Below are 20,000 nucleotides of genomic sequence, written 5' to 3' on the forward strand. Positions count from 1 at the left end.
CAGGGACACAGGGACAAGGAGACGCAGGGACAAGGAGACGCAGGGACACAGAGGAGAGGACAAAAAGAGACACGGAGACAGAGACACAGGGACAAGGAGACACAGGGACACGAAGATGCAGGGACACGAAGATGCAGGGACACAGAGGAGAGGACAAAAAGAGACACTGAGACAGAGACACAGGGACACGGAGCCACAGAGACAAGGAGACACATGGACACGAAGACACAGAGACAAGGAGACACTGAGACATAGGGACACGAAGACGCAGGGACACAAAGATGCAGGGACACAGAGAAGAGGAGAAAAAGAGACACTGAGACAGAGACACAGGGACACGGAGCCACAGAGACAAGGAGACACATGGACACGAAGACACAGAGACACTGAGACACAGGGACAAGGAGACGCAGGGACAAGGAGACGCAGGGACAAGGAGACGCAGGGACACAGAGGAGAGGACAAAAAGAGACACGGAGACAGAGACACAGGGACAAGGAGACACATGGACACGAAGACACAGAGACACTGAGACATAGGGACACGAAGACGCAGGGACACGAAGATGCAGGGACACAGAAGAGGAGGAAAAAGAGACACGGAGACAGAAACACAGGGACACAGAGACAAGAGGACACAGAGACAAAGAGATACAGGGACACAAAGACACGGAAACGAGGAGACACAGAGGCACAGGGACGCGGAGACCATAAATAATGGTCATGTGACAACGAATGGTAAGCTACATTCACAGTATGTGATAATAATAAAGAAGGCTTCACGATGACCCTTGACCTGGAGCATGTGTTCCAGTCTAGATAACGGGAGGGAGTGGGAGTCTGTCTGGCTCAGACAACACTGTCAGGAGACAGCAGCAGCTGTGGACGGGCTGGGACACGTCCAGCTGGGCCTCACTCATGGACGTGTGTGGTAGAAGCTCCAGCTGACTGGGAAGCAGCGCTGTGAGCAGGACCGGTTCAGAACCCAGTGTTAGGGTTAGGGTTAGGTTCACCTCAGGCCCCTGGACCACCTGTCCCCACAGCTGTCCACATGTATGACAACAACACAGAGCCCAACAGCTTTTTTGTCTGTTGCTTTCCTGCCACCGGCAGAGCGAGACACAGGCGCATCACACTGCACAGACACAACCACATCCAGCTGAGCACTTGCTTGGTTGGACATTGTCAAATGGGATGTCCATTTTCTTCTACTGCTCCGGATTCCTTCATTTAGCCTCTGTTCCTCTGTTATGTTCTGGTGTTTGCTGTGAAGGTTCTAGGGGTACTCACGCTACATAGTCCGCTATGACCACAGGTTTGGGGATGTGTCCGGCTGGTATGTGCCCTTTGAGGATCTCCGGCTCCATCTTGATCAGAGAAGCAGCGTTGGGAGTATCCATGATGTCTGGCTGGATGGTGGGGAGCGGAGTGGCCTCGGAGGTTCTGGATGATGGACCCAGCTGCAACACAGTAACAGTCACAGCAGTAGTTTGGATCAACTCCTAAACGTCATGTCTGCCAGAATTCTTGGAAATATTCCAGAAACTCACGATGGACAAGGGGACAGACGACCCAGTGGTTTTCATCTAAATACATGGAGAGGGGAAAAGATTCATGAGACATTCACAGTCCAAAGAGACATTTGAATTAAACCCCACAGAACCAGAACCCTAACCTGAACATTTTCACGATTTCCACTGAACTACCTTCCTATAAAGGTCCAGTTTGAGACAGTTGCGACCCCCAGCCATTATTTACCCCTTCACTCCTCCCCATAGGACCTCGTCTTTAATCAAGCCCCATGTGAACTGGAATCACCCAGAGATGATCCCTCTCCTGCCGCTGGCTTTTTGGGGCATGATAGAACTGTTTCGATCAATATGCTGGACTCTTGTTACGCAGGTGCATTCCACAGGATATGGGACGTAACCTGTCCTGTCCCACAGGTCCCTACAGGTGTGTTTGTGTGCTGGTACCCAGCGAAAAGCTAGATGTGATATTAACTCAAAAGGAGTTCTCATCAAACTCAAGGTGATTGGTAGAGTTGAAGGATTGCATGTGCTGAAGCAGGTGTGTGTCAGACCTCATGTTCCTGCCCTTCTCTCCTCATCCTGGACGCTTCGTGTCTCCACAGCTTCAAACACACTCCGGAGCTGATGAAGTAGAGCACCATAGTGAGGAAGATGAAGACAATGGCTGCTGTCTGGCCAGCTTCAGTGCGACAGAATGCACCGTTAATTCCGTTGTTGAAGACGGGGACGTTGCACAGTCCACCTCGAGTGGTGTCCCTCACATATACAATCCCTGCTGCCAAATAAAGCACTGCCAGCACCAGGTTGATGGAACATTCTGTAAGTGGCCACCAGGAAGAGTCCAGAAGGATGGCTCGATAATATATGGTCATGCCCAGAACAACCAGGATGACCGTTACTATCCATGCAAGACCTGCCACCACCAGGACAAAAGGAGTTTTGGGACCCGTGTAGTGGTAGCCTCCTCCACCAAGTCCTCCAAGTCCCCCGAACAACTGCGGCTGGGAGTATCCATACATGTTGAACCACTCATTGTCCTTGTGAACATAAGCACAGACACAGGCAAACACAGCAGCTCCCAGCAGCAGCTCAACGCAGCCCAGGATCCTCAGAAGGCCGGCCCAGGACTTCATGTAGGCATAGCGCTGGTGATACTCCTCCACCCTCTCCTGGTAGGTGAGTGCAGAGAGGGTGGTGGGCACTGCAGACGCCGAGTCGAGGGCTTCAGCACCCAGCAACAGCTGGTCGCGTTCCTTCTCAGAGTTATAGCTGCCCCCAGAGCCACCATACGGGTCCCGATAGGACCCAGGGAGAGAGGGAGATGGAGGGGCAGAGTGGGGAGGAGAGCAGGGAACTCCTTCTGTAGTTTGGCCATTGGAACTCTTCCTGCATGAGGAAGTGGGGGATGGTGGTGGAGAGGGAACGGACCGACCCTTGCTACCACGACTACCACTGTTGCCACGGAAAAAGTTTTTGACAGAGTCGGGGATGAAACGGTGCACGGGTTTGATGTCCATTGCATCGCAGTCTTTTTCCATGGGCTCATCATCCATAGGAGGGTAAAAGGCCTCGGGTCCAACTGCTGGCTGCACGGGCAGAGGAGGTGGGGGCAGAGGATCTAAGCTTACAGCAGGCCCTGTGAGAGGCAAGGGTGCTGGCGGTGGAGGAACATCCCAGTTGCGGGATAAAGAGTCCACAGGGACCTGGTCGTAATGGGGAAATTCCTCACCCGATCGAACCTGGTGACAGAACTAACCCCTCCTGAAGACATCCCCGACACTGCTCTGGATCTCCCGCTTCTTAGAGTCAATGGTGGATGGGGAAGTTGGAGATCTAGAAAAAAGAATACAGCAAGTTCTCAGAAACGGGCAGTAAGATACCGAGACGGTGATTCCAAATATCAGCCGGATGGTGGAAGCAGACTTGGTTGGTTTGGATGAAGCTCCTCAACAGCAAGATGGCTGAGGTGGTAAATCTTGTCCATCATTGTGAGGAACATTTGAGTTTCATGAGAGTTAATAGAAATTCATTCATCCTCACACTCTCAGCTGCCTTTCTGTTCTGTCTCCTCCAAATATTCCGGAGAAATTGATCTAGAGCTGAGATAATGAGCAGGGGTGTAGATCATTTTATACACCACCACACTGGAAATGAACAGTGGTGGAGGCTCACTTTCAGCTTTTCTTTCACCCAAAGGCTCCTTTTTTAAACCCTTTCAGAAAGCAGCATCTTCTCAGAAGTCCTCACCGGTGAGACAAACCAGTGTGGCGGTGCCTCAACAACACGGTCCCGTCAGTCGTGGGGATAAACCTGCAGCTCGCCCCACTATCCTGAGGAAGTAGGTGGCCTTTCTGACTATTTACCATGATTTTAATTCTTAAGCTGCAGGGAGAGGCGCCTCGCTGCCATCCCACTCTAGAAGACCTCCACATTCCCAATGTTACCAGTATCACTCCATTTAAATGTTAACAACCCGAAATCAATGTTGCTCAACTGTAGACTGAAACTAAAAACCAGCAGCAGCAGCAATGAGGTGACAGGAACCACCCAGTCTGAGCTGAAACCATCAGAAAACGAGCTGATTGTGGAGAGAGAAAGAGATCTGTGGACCGTAAAACTACCTTCACGGGCTTCTGCGCGTCTTCTGGGGCCCCGACGGACGTGGTTCCTTGAGCCGTGCAGCACTGTTCAGGTTCGTCTGGGAACTGGAGGCTTCATCAGAGGCAGAACTGGTCCCAGATCACAACTCACCTGGCCAGTCTGACCAGCTCCGCGGTGCGTTCACGGCCTCCTCTGAATCCAGACGAAGGCGTTACAATGGTTCCCAGTCACCTGACGTCTGTCGGCTCCGCTCTCACATTCCGCACAGCTCCTGATTCGCACCAGAATATCTCCTATCTCTGTCTAAATCACTATTAATATTATAATCACTATTGACTAGATGGGACCCACAAAAGTCGACGTCTGTCCTGATGGTTGTTGCTACCTTGAACCGGCCCGACGGAACCGCAGACGTTCCTGGAAATAGTGGGGAATTCTTTTAATTGATGTCATTTAACCTTTATTGGTCCAGATAAAATCTTTAAGAATAAATGTCCATTTCCAAGAGGCCCCAGCAAAACTTACCGTTTAATTTTTAATTTTATTTTTTTTGTCAAGCACTTAGCAACCCTTTAATCTTCGTTATCACGGAGTGAAACAGGTCTCCGTCTAGCAGTAAAGAGTCCTTTAGAGGTTTAGAGATCAGAGTAATGAAGGGAGCTTTCATTGTTACTGCTAATATACTTGATGTAAACAGTGAGAAAAATCTTAATTTATTTAATTTCAATAAATCAAATGTCAAACTGTGGTCCCCCAGATCCTTGTTGAGCTTTAGCCTTTAATAGCATCTTCAATATCTGCCACTGTAATGGCTCCTCACGGTTCGTTATTACTAATGCTCGTAAAATCGACCAAAGAATTTATTCTTGTGGACTATTTCACATGAATGTTCCAGGTGATGACTACACCTGAGCAAAGATTAGTTAACCAATTAAAACTCGGAGGACTTTTCTCCAGCTTAACCGGAGTTTTGGTTCAGCCCGCCCACAACACGACGCTCGCGCCGCGCGCGGCTCAGATTTCCCTCTTCCGGGTTTGACACTACCCGTCGACCAATGGCAGGCCGAGATTGACTTCCGCGTCTTAGGACTTGTCAAGCTGTGATTGGCTGAAACCGCCAGTAACGATACCGTCTGTGTTCCCCGATCATCGGTTCCGAGAACAGACTCAAAGATGGAGATGGGTCGCGCTGTCCGCATGCTGCTGAACTCGGTGCTGGTTTCTGCTGGTTCTGCTGGTTCTGTGCTCGGACTGTGAGGCCAGAGACTCGGACCTCAGCTATGTTACCTGCGGTTCTCTGGTCAAGCTGCTCAACACCAAACACCACGTCCGGCTGCATTCCCACGATGTCAAATACGGCTCAGGTAGGAACCCTCCAGCACCCTCTTGACACGTTCACGGGGCTTTAAACGGACCGAACCGGACCTGGGTCAGTGTGCACCGCTGGATTTAAGTGTCACCGCTTGTGGAAGCATCCCTTCATCTGTCTGGAGTCAGAACCTGGGACCACACCTGCAGAATCATTTCTGGTGCTTGATGTTGTGAAACAGACTGAAACCAAATGAATGAATGAATGAATTAACACACAGGGATGAGACGGTTCGGCTCTGTTGGCCTGTAAATGTGTAGTGTAACTTAAACGGTACCTGCACGTACAAGTCATCATTGCAAGGGTTGCCCTGACCGGACCTGGTACCAGCACATAATGATGAGCCTTGACCCGGCGGGCTCACTGGGTTTGGGCACCAATACACAAATATGGACTCCAGCCATGCTAACAGCTAATATAGCTTACCTTACCATTTCTAATGTGCGTGTGTGTGTGTGCGTGTGTGTGTGTGTGTGCGCGCGTGTGTGTGTGCCTCTGTGTGTGTGTGTGTGCGTGTGCGTGTGTGTGTGTAGGCAGCGGACAGCAGTCTGTAACGGGGGTGGACAACGCTGACGATGCCAACAGCTACTGGCAGATCCGTGGGAAGCCCGAGCGCCCGTGTCAGCGGGGCGTGGCCATCAGGTGTGGTCAGGCCATCCGCATCACACACATGAAGACCGGTCGGAACCTCCACACACACCACTTCAGCTCGCCGCTGTCCAACAACCAGGTCAGTCGCCCGTCCGCTGCGCTGGACAGGAAGTGTTTCGGGCCGTGCTGACCCCATCCTGCCCCCCCCCCCGTGTCATCCACAGGAGGTCAGCGCCTTCGGAGAGAACGGCGAGGGTGACGACCTGGACGTTTGGACCGTCCAGTGCGACAGCGACTACTGGGAGCGCGAGGAGGCCGTGCGCTTCAAACACGTGGGCACGGACGTCTACCTGAGCGTGACGGGCGAGCAGTACAACCACCCCATCCGGGGCCAGCGGGAGATTCACGGCATGAGGTCGGCCAACCAGCACAACTGGTGGCGCTCCATGGAGGGCGTGTTTATCCAGCCCAGCCAGGATCCAGTGGGCCACGACGAGCTCTGACCGCCACTCAGGGCCGTGGACGGGGGGGGGGGGGGGGGGGGGGGGTCCTGGTGGACTGGTGGACTGGTTACAGGTGAAGGATTCTTCAGTGGGGAGCGCCGAGGTTCGTCTGAGACGAGCAGCTTCTTCACTGGTGTCAGGAAAAACCTGTGTTAGATCCCTGCTCAGCCGGGGGGGCTCAGCCCCAGTGGTGACTGAATGGGCCGGTCTAATTAAGCAGGTTGTTCTTGATGCAGTGTGGAATTAAAACTGTTTTTGGGTGGGGGGGGGCTCTTTCTGTCAGAATAAACTGAATAAACAACTAGACTGCCCTCAGGACGCCACCCCATGATTTCAAAAAGGGATTTAAAAGTGAAGCGAATGAGGGGAAAACACTTGATTAGGTCCGATTAAATGTGAAATCCTGTTTCCAAAGGTTTTGTTTTTTTTACATCAAGCTGATTTTACAGGGACTCGTTCACCAAGAATGTCGCCTGTTTCTTTAAAAGGCATTTTCTTTCAATGTTAAGCTTTTATTTGCCCTCAGCTCATCATGCTTTGTTGTGGAGGTTATTTATGCCCACATTTGTAACTTAGAAAATGTTTTGCTGTAATCCTTAAAGCCCCAAGGGGGGGGGGGGTCCTGGTGGACTGGTGGACTGGTTACAGGTGAAGGATTCTTCAGTGGGGAGCGCCGAGGTTCGTCTGAGACGAGCAGCTTCTTCACTGGTGTCAGGAAAAACCTGTGTTAGATCCCTGCTCAGCCGGGGGGGGCTCAGCCCCAGTGGTGACTGAATGGGCCGGTCTAATTAAGCAGGTTGTTCTTGATGCAGTGTGGAATTAAAACTGTTTTTGGGGTGGGGGGGGGGCTCTTTCTGTCAGAATAAACTGAATAAACAACTAGACTGCCCTCAGGACGCCACCCCATGATTTCAAAAAGGGATTTAAAAGTGAAGCGAATGAGGGGAAAACACTTGATTAGGTCCGATTAAATGTGAAATCCTGTTTCCAAAGGTTTTGTTTTTTTTACATCAAGCTGATTTTACAGGGACTCGTTCACCAAGAATGTCGCCTGTTTCTTTAAAAGGCATTTTCTTTCAATGTTAAGCTTTTATTTGCCCTCAGCTCATCATGCTTTGTTGTGGAGGTTATTTATGCCCACATTTGTAACTTAGAAAATGTTTTGCTGTAATCCTTAAAGCCCCAAGCGCTTATTGTTCAGCTGTAACGTCACAGGGGCTGACGTCATGAACTACCCAGGGGGTGCAGTTCGCTCTGTGTCCAGCAGGGGGAGCTCACCGCCTCCATCAGCCTCCTCATCGTCGCAAGCGCGTGCTTCATCTCAGCCTCGAGCCAGCAGGACCGACAGGAGGCGCCTGCTTCCGGGTCACAGACGCAGGTGTGATCACGTGGTCAGAAGAGGCTCTCAACTGGGGGGGGTGACGCAGACAGAGGTGTGCAGTGGCACACCTGTGGATGATTGTGGTGTCTACAGGTGTGTTCTGGTGTGTTGGGTTAAATGAAGCAGTTACAACAGAAGAAGAGTCTGATTGCCTTTGATCACCCACTGCTCTATTATAGAATGTGAGGCACAACTAACACATTTATTATAGAATGTGAGGCACAACTAACAGTCTATTATAGAATGTGAGGCAAAACTAACAGTCTATTATAGAATGTGAGGCAAAACTAACACATCTATTATAGAATGTGAGGCACAACTAACACATTTATTATAGAATGTGAGGCACAACTAACAGTCTATTATAGAATGTGAGGCAAAACTAACAGTCTATTATAGAATGTGAGGCAAAACTAACACATCTATTATAGAATGTGAGGCACAACTAACAGTCTATTATAGAATGTGAGGCAAAACTAACAGTCTATTATAGAATGTGAGGCAAAACTAACACATCTATTATAGAATGTGAGGCTAAACTAACAGTCTATTATAGAATGTGAGGCAAAACTAACAGTCTATTATAGAATGTGAGGCAAAACTAACACATCTATTATAGAATGTGAGGCAAAACTAACACATCTATTATAGAATGTGAGGCAAAACTAACACATCTATTATAGAATGTGAGGCTAAACTAACAGTCTATTATAGAATGTGAGGCAAAACTAACAGTCTATTATAGAATGTGAGGCAAAACTAACACATCTATTATAGAATGTGAGGCACAACTAACACATTTATTATAGAATGTGAGGCAAAACTAACAGTCTATTATAGAATGTGAGGCAAAACTAACACATCTATTATAGAATGTGAGGCACAACTAACAGTCTATTATAGAATGTGAGGCAAAACTAACAGTCTATTATAGAATGTGAGGCACAACTAACAGTCTATTATAGAATGTGAGGCAAAACTAACAGTCTATTATAGAATGTGAGGCAAAACTAACATCTATTATAGAATGTGAGGCAAAACTAACAGTCTATTATAGAATGTGAGGCAAAACTAACACATCTATTATAGAATGTGAGGCAAAACTAAGTCTATTATAGAATGTGAGGCAAAACTAACATCTATTATAGAATGTGAGGCAAAACTAACACATCTATTATAGAATGTGAGGCACAACTAACAGTCTATTATAGAATGTGAGGCAAAACTAACACATCTATTATAGAATGTGAGGCACAACTAACAGTCTATTATAGAATGTGAGGCAAAACTAAGTCTATTATAGAATGTGAGGCAAAACTAACATCTATTATAGAATGTGAGGCAAAACTAACACATCTATTATAGAATGTGAGGCTAAACTAACAATCTATTATAGAATGTGAGGCAAAACTAACACATCTATTATAGAATGTGAGGCAAAACTAACATCTATTATAGAATGTGAGGCAAAACTAACAATCTATTATAGAATGTGAGGCAAAACTAACAATATATTATAGAATGTGAGGCAAAACTAACAATCTATTATAGAATGTGAGGCAAAACTAACAATATATTATAGAATGTGAGGCAAAACTAACACATCTATTATAGAATGTGAGGCAAAACTAACACATCTATTATAGAATGTGAGGCAAAACTAACACATCTATTATAGAATGTGAGGCTAAACTAACATCTATTACAGAATGTGAGGCTAAACTAACACATCTATACTATCTATTATAGAATGTGAGGCAAAACTAACAATCTATTATAGAATGTGAGGCAAAACTAACACCTCTATTATAGAATGTGAGGCTAAACTAACATCTATTACAGAATGTGAGGCAAAACTAACACATCTATTATAGAATGTGAGGCTAAACTAACATCTATTACAGAATGTGAGGCAAAACTAACACATCTATTATAGAATGTGAGGCTAAACTAACATCTATTACAGAATGTGAGGCTAAACTAACATCTATTACAGAATGTGAGGCAAAACTAACACATCTATTATAGAATGTGAGGCTAAACTAACATCTATTACAGAATGTGAGGCTAAACTAACAATCTATTATAGAATGTGAGGCAAAACTAACACATCTATTATAGAATGTGAGGCTAAACTAACATCTATTACAGAATGTGAGGCTAAACTAACACATCTATACCATCTATTATAGAGTGTGAGTCAAAACTAACACATCTATACTATCTATTATAGAATGTGAGTCAAAACTAACATCTATACTATTATAGAATGTGAGTCAAAACTAACATCTATACTATCTATTATAGAATGAGTCAAAACTAACACATCTATACTATCTATTATAGAATGTGAGTCAAAACTAACACATCTATACCATCTATTATAGAATGTGAGTCAAAACTAACACATCTATACTATCTATTATAGAATGTGAGTCAAAACTAACACATCTATACTATCTATTATAGAACGTGAGTCAAAACTAACACATCTATACCATCTATTATAGAATGTGAGTTTTGACTCACATTCTATAATAGATGATGGGGTGATGAGGTGAGTCAAAACTCTATCATAGAATGGAAATAGATCAGATCTGAATTTGAGTCTAAAGTCGTGGAGATGGTATTTCCAGTGACCCACACTAAGGTCTCCTAGGATGCAGAGGTGGGCGGAGGTTTGCCGGCTGCTCCTGGTTCTGGTCCCAGCTCAGGGGAAGTAAATGAGTGTAGATATCCGATAGATTCGTCACGACGGTGAAACGGCTCCATTCCACGACACACCTGCATTTATTTGATCCATCTAGGATCCGACGGGTTCAGGACAAGCGAGACCCCCCTTCCTCACACCAGGGGGTCTAAAGAACTTTAACGCTAAGTTGCTGAAGGAAAGGAGACAGGGAGGACGACAGCTTGGGCTTTCCAAGAGCTTTTATTGCAGAGGGGTACAAACAGGAAGTGAAGACACGTTTTCTCTGAAATCATCAGTCTGACCGTGAGAAGCTGTCGTGAGGGGTGGAGGTTGCCCTGGGCTGCTGCCTTGCTCAGAGGCAGGGTAGTGAAGGCGGGGAGGCTGAAGCTGGCCTCAGCTGACTGATGCCCTTTCATTATTGCACTGCTTTAATGCCACAGCTCCCACAGTAGTGCAACAGGGAAAGAGTGTCAGGCAGAGAAGGTTCCTGGAACAAAGCGGGTCATCAGGTAGGACCCACACAGGTGAACCACCGCTTCCCTCTGAGGTGCAGTCGGAACCGCTCTGCTCAGCGGTCATTGGTAGCCAATAATCAACACCAGGACCCATCAGGGTTCCGATCCAGCCCACACAAATGGAACTGGACGGACGTCCCCAGACAGCAGTCGGACCTGTTCAGGTAGATGACTGTGTACGAAAGCCTTCAGAGGGCAGAGAAGAACCCGGCTGGCTGCCCCGACTGCTGCCCTTCTCTGATGACTCTGCCCAAACGCAGCACCAAGATGTTCCTCTGAGCTGGAGCACAGTGGTACTCATCTGCTCCAGCCGGACCTGGTCTAACCTGGTCTGTAGTAAACTGATCTTCTCCAACCTGGTCTGGTCTAACCTGGTCTGTAGTAAACTGATCTGTTCTACCCAGACCTGCTCTACCCTGACCTGCTCTACCCTGACCTGCTCTACCCTGACCTGCTCTACCCTGATCTGCTCTACCCTGATCTGCTCTACCCTGATCTGCTCTACCCTGACCTGCTCTACCCAGACCTGCTCTACCCAGACCTGCTCTACCCTGGTCTGTAGTAAACTGATCTTCTCCAACCTGGTCTGGTCTAACCTGGTCTGTAGTAAACTGATCTGTTCTACCCAGACCTGCTCTACCCTGACCTGCTCTACCCTGACCTGCTCTACCCTGATCTGCTCTACCCAGACCTGCTCTACCCTGGTCTGTAGTAAACTGATCTTCTCCAACCTGGTCTGGTCTAACCTGGTCTGTAGTAAACTGATCTTCTCCAACCTGGTCTGGTCTAACCTGGTCTGTAGTAAACTGATCTGTTCTACCCAGACCTGCTCTATCGAGACCTGCTATACACTGACCTGCTCTACCCAGACCTGCTCTACCCTGGTCTGCTCTACCCTGGTCTGTAGTAAACTGATCTGCTCCAACCTGGTCTGGTCTAACCTGGTCTGTAGTAAACTGATCTGCTCTACACTGACCTGCTCTATCCTGACCTGCTCTATCCTGATCTGCTCTACCCTGATCTGCTCTACCCTGGTCTGTAGTAAACTGATCTGTTCTACCCAGACCTGCTCTACCCTGATCTGCTCTACCCTGGTCTGTAGTAAACTGATCTGCTCCAACCTGGTCTGGTCTAACCTGGTCTGTAGTAAACTGATCTGTTCTACCCAGACCTGCTCTACCGAGACCTGCTCTACCCTGACCTGCTTTTCCCTGGTCTGTAATAAACTGATCTGCTCTATCCTGACCTGGTCTAACCTGATCTGCTCTACCCTGACCTGCTCTATCCTGGTCTGGTCTAACCTGGTGTGGTCTACGCTGACCTGGTCTAACCTGGTCTGGTCTAACCTGGTCTGGTCTAACCTGGTCTGGTCTAACCTGACCTAGTCTAACCTGGTGTGGTCTAACCTGACCTAGTCTAACCTGGTGTGGTCTAACCTGATCTGGTCTACACTGACCTGGTCTAACCTGGTCTGGTCTAACCTGGTGTGGTCTAACCTGACCTAGTCTAACCTGGTCTGGTCTACACTGATCTGGTCTAACCTGGTGTGGTCTAACCTGGTCTGGTCTAACCTGATCTGGTCTACACTGACCTGGTCTAACCTGGTGTGGTCTAACCTGACCTAGTCTAACCTGGTGTGGTCTAACCTGGTCTGGTCTAACCTGGTCTGGTCTAACCTGGCAGTTCAGGGTGGAGGAACCACAGGCCGAGATTTCTACTCTGCAACATTTGTCTGCTGTTGTTCACGTCATGAGGACAAATAAAGACAGTTCATCATTGATCCCACAGAATGTCCCTGTCCTACATGGACAAGCCGTTGAGCATCATCGGGACATGAGCAGGTCCAGGAGGAGGCCTGGCCGCTCCCTCTGAGGAAGGTCTGCCCTCAGAGGCAAGACCCTATAAGCAATATTGCACTACTGAGTGAACACATGTGAAAGCAGAGGCAACATTGATAGGGTCTCACCAGTAAGGCCACAGGGAAGAGCACCACTGAACACCAGCACCGGAGGGGGGGCAGATTTTGGCGTGACACCACCTCCAAACTGGTGAACCCATGAACCGCCCCTGCTGTGAGGGTGGACCGGGCAACCTGCAGCAGCACTGGCCAGACTCACCAGTCCCAACCCCTCACCTCCGGAGGGATCCGTGATGGGTGCAGGGCCAAGCAGCATCAAACAGGGTGGCCATCACTGAAGTTCCACCATCTTCAGATGGCTCGGATCCGTCAGAACCTGCTCCAAGGTTCTCTCGTGCAGACAGTTTGGAGGTCCTGCTGATTATATTCATTATTTTAGAGTGTGTCCAACACTTCCAACATGGTTCTGAGCATCAGGCCTCATCTCCAGCATCAACCGGAGCTTTATGGACCTTTAATCAGTGCACAGATGACAACCTGCAATGGGGCGGCGGAACCCCCGACAGCCGAGCTCCCTTAGATGAGAGTCCAGAACAAACCTCTGTGTCACACGTCCAACGGGCCAAAGCTGGTGGGCCGTCCGGGCCTGCGAGGCCCTCTCTGCTGGACTAGGCTAAAACAGTCTCTCCGCGTCCCTTCACAGCCTTTCTGATGCTTCCAGACGTGTCATTTCCTATTAAAGCTTTTGACCAATCACATTTCAGCCATGGTTGGTTGCCGGGCAGGGTTAAAGCTAGAGACGTCTGCCTGGAGGCCTTCACCATCCCGTCTGCAGGCCCTCCAACACCGGTGCACGGCAACGCCTCCGTATTCAGGCCCGCTGATTGATTGGATGGTCAGAGAGCGAATCCAGTGGTATTAATAATATTGATAGTGCAGCTTTATGAGGTTATTATTGATGGTTTTACGCGTCTCGCGGCTGTAGCTAGGAGACCTGCTCTGACCATTCAGTCGAGTCTTTTACCGGGACTACAGGCGTCCCCCATCTGCGATGCAGCGGCTCTTTGTGCCGTTTCTCCACAATAAGATGGTTTTTAGAGCCATAAAAGAGTCATTGAGGGGTGGATTGAACGCCTCTACGGTTAAAAACAAGTCAAGCACCAAACCCACCGGAGCAGCCGCCGCCGCCACCGGTTTGACCGTCAACATTCGACAACAGCAGCACCTGAAAAGGTCCAAACGGCCCCACGAGGTCGGCTCATCAGTCAGCACATTAGCTCATTAGCATCGAAGAAACTCAAAACAAACCCTGGAAGGTCGGATTCTACGCTGAACTGGCCCAAGAACCACAAAGAAACCAGCCAATGGCCACCTAGTTGGGGGGGGGGGGGGGCTGCAAACTGGTTTCTAGACTGAAATTCAGGTTGCATCAATTATTCATGGCAATCGAGCGGCGGGTGTTGACCTATGGAGATGCACATGTAAACAATGTAAACAAACAACACACATCAGCTTGCTAAGGTTAGCATGATTACGTTAGCCTCTTGTGTACAGCTAACGTAGCATCAGACAACAGTGTGGGCAAAACATTTTGAAGCGTTTCCAACATTATTCTTTCATGCGGGGTCGTGTTGTTGCATTATATTATGTATATTAATATATATCTATATATATATAGATATATATCTATATATATATATATATAGATATATATATAGATATATATTAATATATATCTATATATATATAGATATATATATATAGATCTAGATCTATATATATATAGATATATATCTATATCTATATATATCTATAGATATATATAGATATATCTATATCTATATATATCTATAGATATATATAGATCTATAGATCTATATATCTATAGATCTATATATATCTGTATATATATATAGATATATATCTATATATATGTCGGCTATACAGCGCCACCTGCTGTTGGGAGGAGCCTGTTCATGTTAAAAGGAGGTCCAGCGGCCCACTCTTGAATCTGAATGCATTAGCAAACATGTTTAGTTGGACTTTTCTTTAATTAGTTCATCATTTACAAAATGAAATGAGACAAATCAGTGAGGAACCAAAAGCTTCTTCCTGCACCAGAGCGACCGACACACAGACGCTTTACGTTTACGCTTCGTTTCGTTCTGCTCGACTCCTCCGGGAGCAAAAGCTGCTCCTTCGCTAACACGTTAATCCCAAGAGTTTCCCACAAAGGTGTGATTCCTGGTCATCTTACTGGTCTCAACTGGGACAGAAGTTCACATTTTATGGTCAAAGATGTCGCTTCACTAACGAAGAAGAATCAGCATCGTCATCAGCCCTGAAAAAGCGTATCGGTTATTACCTGCGTGTTACGCCTGTGGCCATAGAAGATGGCGTGAGCCTGCTGATGGGGCTGGACGTCCTCGCCAGGAGGCCCTGCCGGGTCATCCAGAACAGGCTCCTCACTGGTCTGATGGAGATCCTGCTGCGACCCCCAGAGGAGCTCATCTGGCTCCACATCCACCAGCAGAGGCCCAGAACAGCTGCAGCTGGAGCCACAGAGGAGAAAAGAGCCACCGGAGCCCCCCCAAACCTGGAGCTGTGGTCTTCAGCTCCAAAACCAACCGGGCTGCTCCAGAACCGCCGGAATGTGCAGCTCCTCGCTCAACATCTGAGACTTCTCGGTGCTTCACTCATCACATCTGGTTCTCCACAGCTGTTCCACGTGAACTTCAGACATTTAAAAATAAAAGACAGCCTCATCCTCAGCCCCAGGCCTCCCAGCAGAGACCAACCCTGGACGTCCACCTCTGTGAGGACATTCCCAGCAAGAATTCACCACCAGCTCCTGGAAACCAGGTCTGGAAGGTCCCCACATTGCTGGTAGAATGAGGAGTTTGCTTTGGTGCTCACACACACACACACACACACAGAAAATGAGCAAAGGAAGTAAGGATGAACCCCCCCTACCCTCCCTCCCTCAGAGCAGCCCTGCCCTCCACATTCCTCACAAGGAGCCTTGACCCCCCCCCCCACACACACACCACACACCACACACCCCTCCCATTTTGGGACTTCTTCAAGCCTGCACATTTAAATTGTTCAACTGCCGACTGAATGGATGATGGGACACACACACACACACACTCTCACACACACTCTCTCTCTCTCTCACACACACACACACAAACACTTGATTTGACTAAGGTTTGTGTCTGTTTATATTTAGTTGTACATTTAGAACTATTTAGAACCTCTAGTTTAGCTCATTGCTGTTCCCTGGGTTTCTGTTGGTACTGTTTGGTGACACACACACACACACACACACACACACACACACACACACACACACACACACACACACACACACACACACACACACACACACACACACACACACACACACACCACACACACACACACAGGCTCTCGGTGTGTGCGTGTGTGTGTGTTCTCAAATATAAATAAAAAGCTGCCGTGGTTTCTTTAAAATCTAAAGGTCTCCTTAATTTGAGCTTTAAGAGGATCAGTAAATTGTTTAAAGCTTGACCAACGGACCCGTTTAAACAGAAATATTTGGAGGATCCGTTTCACATAATCTAAAGTGGATTCACACAAATTTAACCTTTTTTTTTTTTTTAAATAAAACAATAAAAAGAACCATTTTTGGCCGTATCGGACTCATTTTAAAACCGATACGTTGAGGCTTATTTTTGCCATTTTAATTTAAATTTCCGTCACAGGGAGAGTGACCGTGTGAACCACGCGTGACGGCAACGCCGTCATTGGCTGAACAAAATGTCCTTTTTTGAAAGGAGGCGTGGCGTCCGAGGCCCCATCACGCCGTCTCTGACGGGCTGCTGGGGAAGATCAAATATTCCAGCAGTCAGAACAATAAACCCCCCAGATCGGATCATTCAACGCAGTAGAAGTCCACTAAACACACACACACACACACACACACACACACACGCGCGCGCACACACACACACAGGACGTATGTTTGCATATGGCTGGAGGGGCGGGGCTTCCTCCCTACCAGGGTCTACACGGGCCGTCTTCCTCCCCCGAGCAGCGGCTCCTCGGGCGGCTGCAGGGCGAAGGTCCGATGCTATGACAATACTATTGCACTGCTTTAGTGCACGGTACAGTAGTGCAACATCGTCAGAGCAGCTGACCTCTGCACACTGGCAAACACACCGTTAGTCTGTGGCAGGCTGGGACACACGCACGCACACACACACACACACGCACACACACACACACACACACACACACACACACACAGAGCTAAGATCTGGATCTTTGTGGGCTCTTACCTATATTTACGCTAGTGTTGAGATAACACTGGTAATGTAGAGGAAGCACAAGATGGAGGGAGAGGAGGGGTGTGTGTGTGTGTGTGTGTGTGTGTGTGTGTGTGTGTGTCGGGGGGTTGTCAGCCAATGCCCTTTTAATATTGCACTGCTCATCTGATTTCACAGTAGTACAACAGAAAAAGGGCTTTGGATAACAAAGCTGCTCTTTAAATCCGTTCATGTTCTATAGAAAAGCCAGACAGCTCCGATGTTACTGAACTATGCAAACACGCAGGGGCTCCACACACACACGCACACACACAGAGACACACACACGCACACACACACACACACTGGGAGCTATATGCAAACCAGCAACCGTGAAACAACCAAAAAGGCCTCTTAGGTTCACGACACAAAGGAGCTGATATGGTGGAAAATGTATTCCGGGAAAGTTAGTAATCTCTGCTAACAGGATAAGAAATGCTAACGTACGCAAGCTAACTTCCGACACTGGGACAACAAAGCAGCAACAATTTGACTTGTGCACATGAATCCATAGGCTCAGACGGGAGCCAGTGGGCCGTGGCTTCATGCTAACGGGGAGGCTACGGGACTGTGCTGGGAGGAAATGAGGGTGGAGGGAAGATATATAGGGCAAAGAGCACATTCCGCCATACAATCCCAGAAACCCTCATTTAATACCTACTATTCCTGTCCCTTTGGCCACTGTGGCAACGTGACACCGTCTTCCTTTAGGAGGCAGCAACCCTTGTTAGTCCCTTTACTATCAGCCAAACTCCATTTTCTCCTCTTTTTCTTTTTTTTTTAAAGAAAGAACAGCGGGCCACGCGCACGGAGCATCACTCCGGACAAACTTTGCCAAGCAGCAAAGTCACACAGACATGGTCGAATTCATGGATTTACGCAGGACTTTTTCGGTCCTGGCATGTTCCCGTTCACGCGTGGCTGGCAAATATCCGCGCAGACTGAAGCCCAAACACACATTCCAGTGGTCCCGGGACAACTTCACCCTCGGCTCCTGAAGCCCAAGGACATGTGCCGAGCAGGAACAGCCAGTTTCCCCTTTTCTTGGGAAAGCTGCAGCAGCGCGTGTCAAAGGCAGCTTTATTCTGAGGGCTGCTTGGTTTAAAGGCTCCTGGAGCCCCCGCCGGGGCTCCTGGAGCCCCCGCCGGGGCTCCTGTCATGTGCGCGGGCGCTGGGACCCGCGGGCCGCTCCGCCAGACCCCCCCTGGACGGTGCCCGTTTCCTGCGTGATCCCGCTGCTGATGCAGCCGGGAATATTTGAGCGCACACCTGTCAATCAATGCCTCATCAAGCCAGCCGACACGTGTACGCGCGCCCGCCCGCTCGCTCGCTCTGTCCGTCCGTCCGTCTGTCTGTCACACACGCACAATAGCCGCTTTACATTTTTTTTTTAAATCAATAAGAGCTCGCGGAAACTCAACCAGACCCACCGACACGCACGTCTGTGCGCGGGGCTTCGCGCCACCTTCGCCCCGCAGCGGCGGCGGCGGCGGCGGCGGCTGCGGGGCTCCCCTGAGTGTGCGGGGCTCGGTACCTGGCAGAGGCAGGGCCGGTCCGTGCAGCCGAGCCAACTTGGTCACTCCAGCCCGGAGGAACACGCCCTGGTGGGCGCCATCCGCCGCCCCCGCCTACGTCCGTTGGAGCCGCGGCGAGCGTCGCTCCTGGGGGGGGAGCCGTGGTTCTTCAGTTGGCAACCTCACGGCCTCCCAGCTCCGGACTCCATCTTTGACTAGTTGACATTCAGCTCTTGCCGAGACAAATTCCTTATTTGCATGCCAGCCTGCCATTGGTCCGTGTCTGCGCCTGCGGCCGCGCTCATTGGTGGGGGGAGGATCTCATCAGCTCGGGGATTGGCCACGCACCCAGCTGACGTCACCGTATAGTTTAATTTTAACAATGAACACAAATTCTCTTCCATTCACAAATTTCTCATTACCCGCGTTCGAGGTGCCACATTGTTCTAATGTGCCGCAACTTTATGGCTGCTTTCCACCCGCGAGAAGCCCCAGAGAAGCCCCAGAGAAGCCCCAGAGAAGCCCCCCCAGGGCAAGAGCACCCCAACCCGTCACCGCCTGAAATAACTGCGCTTTAAATTACAGCCAGCTCCAGCGGGTATATGTATATATGTATGTATGTATTTAAATGTGTGTGTGTGTGTGTGTGTGTGTGTGTGTGTGTGTGTGTGTGGTCCACGGGTCGCCCTGCTCTCTGAACAGTGTTGGGGGGCTTGGGGCTCCGGACAGCCGGGCTGGGAGAGGTTAAAGGCGGCCGCTGATTGGAGCGCTGCGGCCTGTGAAATCTGGCATTCCTGCCCGATGGAGCTGAAATAATGACATTGTCCAGCGGAAAAGCCCCCCCCCCCCCCCTCCACTCACCCCCCCTCCACTCACCCCCCCCCCCTCCTCTAACCCCCCCGGGCGGATGCTGCCCACCCAAACACTGGTCACTTTAACACCATCCTCTTCTTCCCTCTGAGCACAAAGTTGGAGTCCAGAACAACCTAGTTCCTCATTCACGACGATAGAAGCTGAGGCGCCCCCCCCCCCTCTGTTGCCCCCCCCCTCTGTTGCCCCCCCTCTGTTGCCCCCCCCCCCGCGCGCCTCTGCCCCC

The 20,000-nt window shown here is 49.1% G+C and overlaps 2 protein-coding genes, 1 long non-coding RNA gene and 1 pseudogene across 3 annotated transcripts; 1 reads left to right on the plus strand and 3 right to left on the minus strand.

Annotated features, from left to right (window-relative positions):
* The window catches only part of LOC115246476 (MARVEL domain-containing protein 2-like), a 4,885-nt pseudogene extending 1,583 nt beyond the window's left edge, over positions 1–3,302 (minus strand).
* A 2,049-nt stretch (positions 3,303–5,351) lies between these two features.
* On the plus strand, positions 5,352–7,007 carry LOC101069697 (stromal cell-derived factor 2-like protein 1; the record flags this gene model as incomplete). Its single annotated transcript, XM_029829499.1, has 3 exons — positions 5,352–5,496; positions 6,035–6,231; positions 6,317–7,007. Coding segments are annotated over 3 exons (621 nt in total), but the record flags the coding sequence as incomplete, so codon positions are not given.
* A 3,647-nt stretch (positions 7,008–10,654) lies between these two features.
* On the minus strand, positions 10,655–13,010 carry LOC115247509 (ribosome-binding protein 1-like). The gene is made up of 3 exons (XM_029829500.1): positions 12,998–13,010; positions 12,305–12,918; positions 10,655–11,914 (listed from the first exon to the last, which is right to left on the minus strand). The coding sequence occupies exons 1-3, from the start codon at positions 13,008–13,010 to the stop codon at positions 11,372–11,374; spliced, it is 1,170 nt and encodes a 389-aa protein (XP_029685360.1). The 3' UTR covers positions 10,655–11,371.
* Positions 13,011–15,078: 2,068 nt separating this feature from the next.
* LOC115247702 (uncharacterized) lies at positions 15,079–19,062 on the minus strand. The gene is made up of 3 exons (XR_003886798.1): positions 18,048–19,062; positions 15,407–15,774; positions 15,079–15,307 (listed from the first exon to the last, which is right to left on the minus strand). It is a non-coding gene; the product is annotated as an uncharacterized lncRNA (long non-coding RNA).
* Between the last annotated feature and the right edge of the window lie 938 nt (positions 19,063–20,000).

Source organism: Takifugu rubripes, chromosome 21 (genome assembly GCF_901000725.2).
Source record: "Takifugu rubripes chromosome 21, fTakRub1.2, whole genome shotgun sequence".
In the NCBI taxonomy this organism is placed as follows: Eukaryota; Metazoa; Chordata; class Actinopteri; order Tetraodontiformes; family Tetraodontidae; genus Takifugu; species Takifugu rubripes.

Coding starts and splice junctions, on each gene's coding strand:
- LOC115247509 (XM_029829500.1), bottom strand. Junction 11,915..12,304: donor ACCAGGTTAGACCAGACCAG/GTTGGAGCAGAT, acceptor AGACCAGACCAG/GTTGGAGAAGATCAGTTTAC.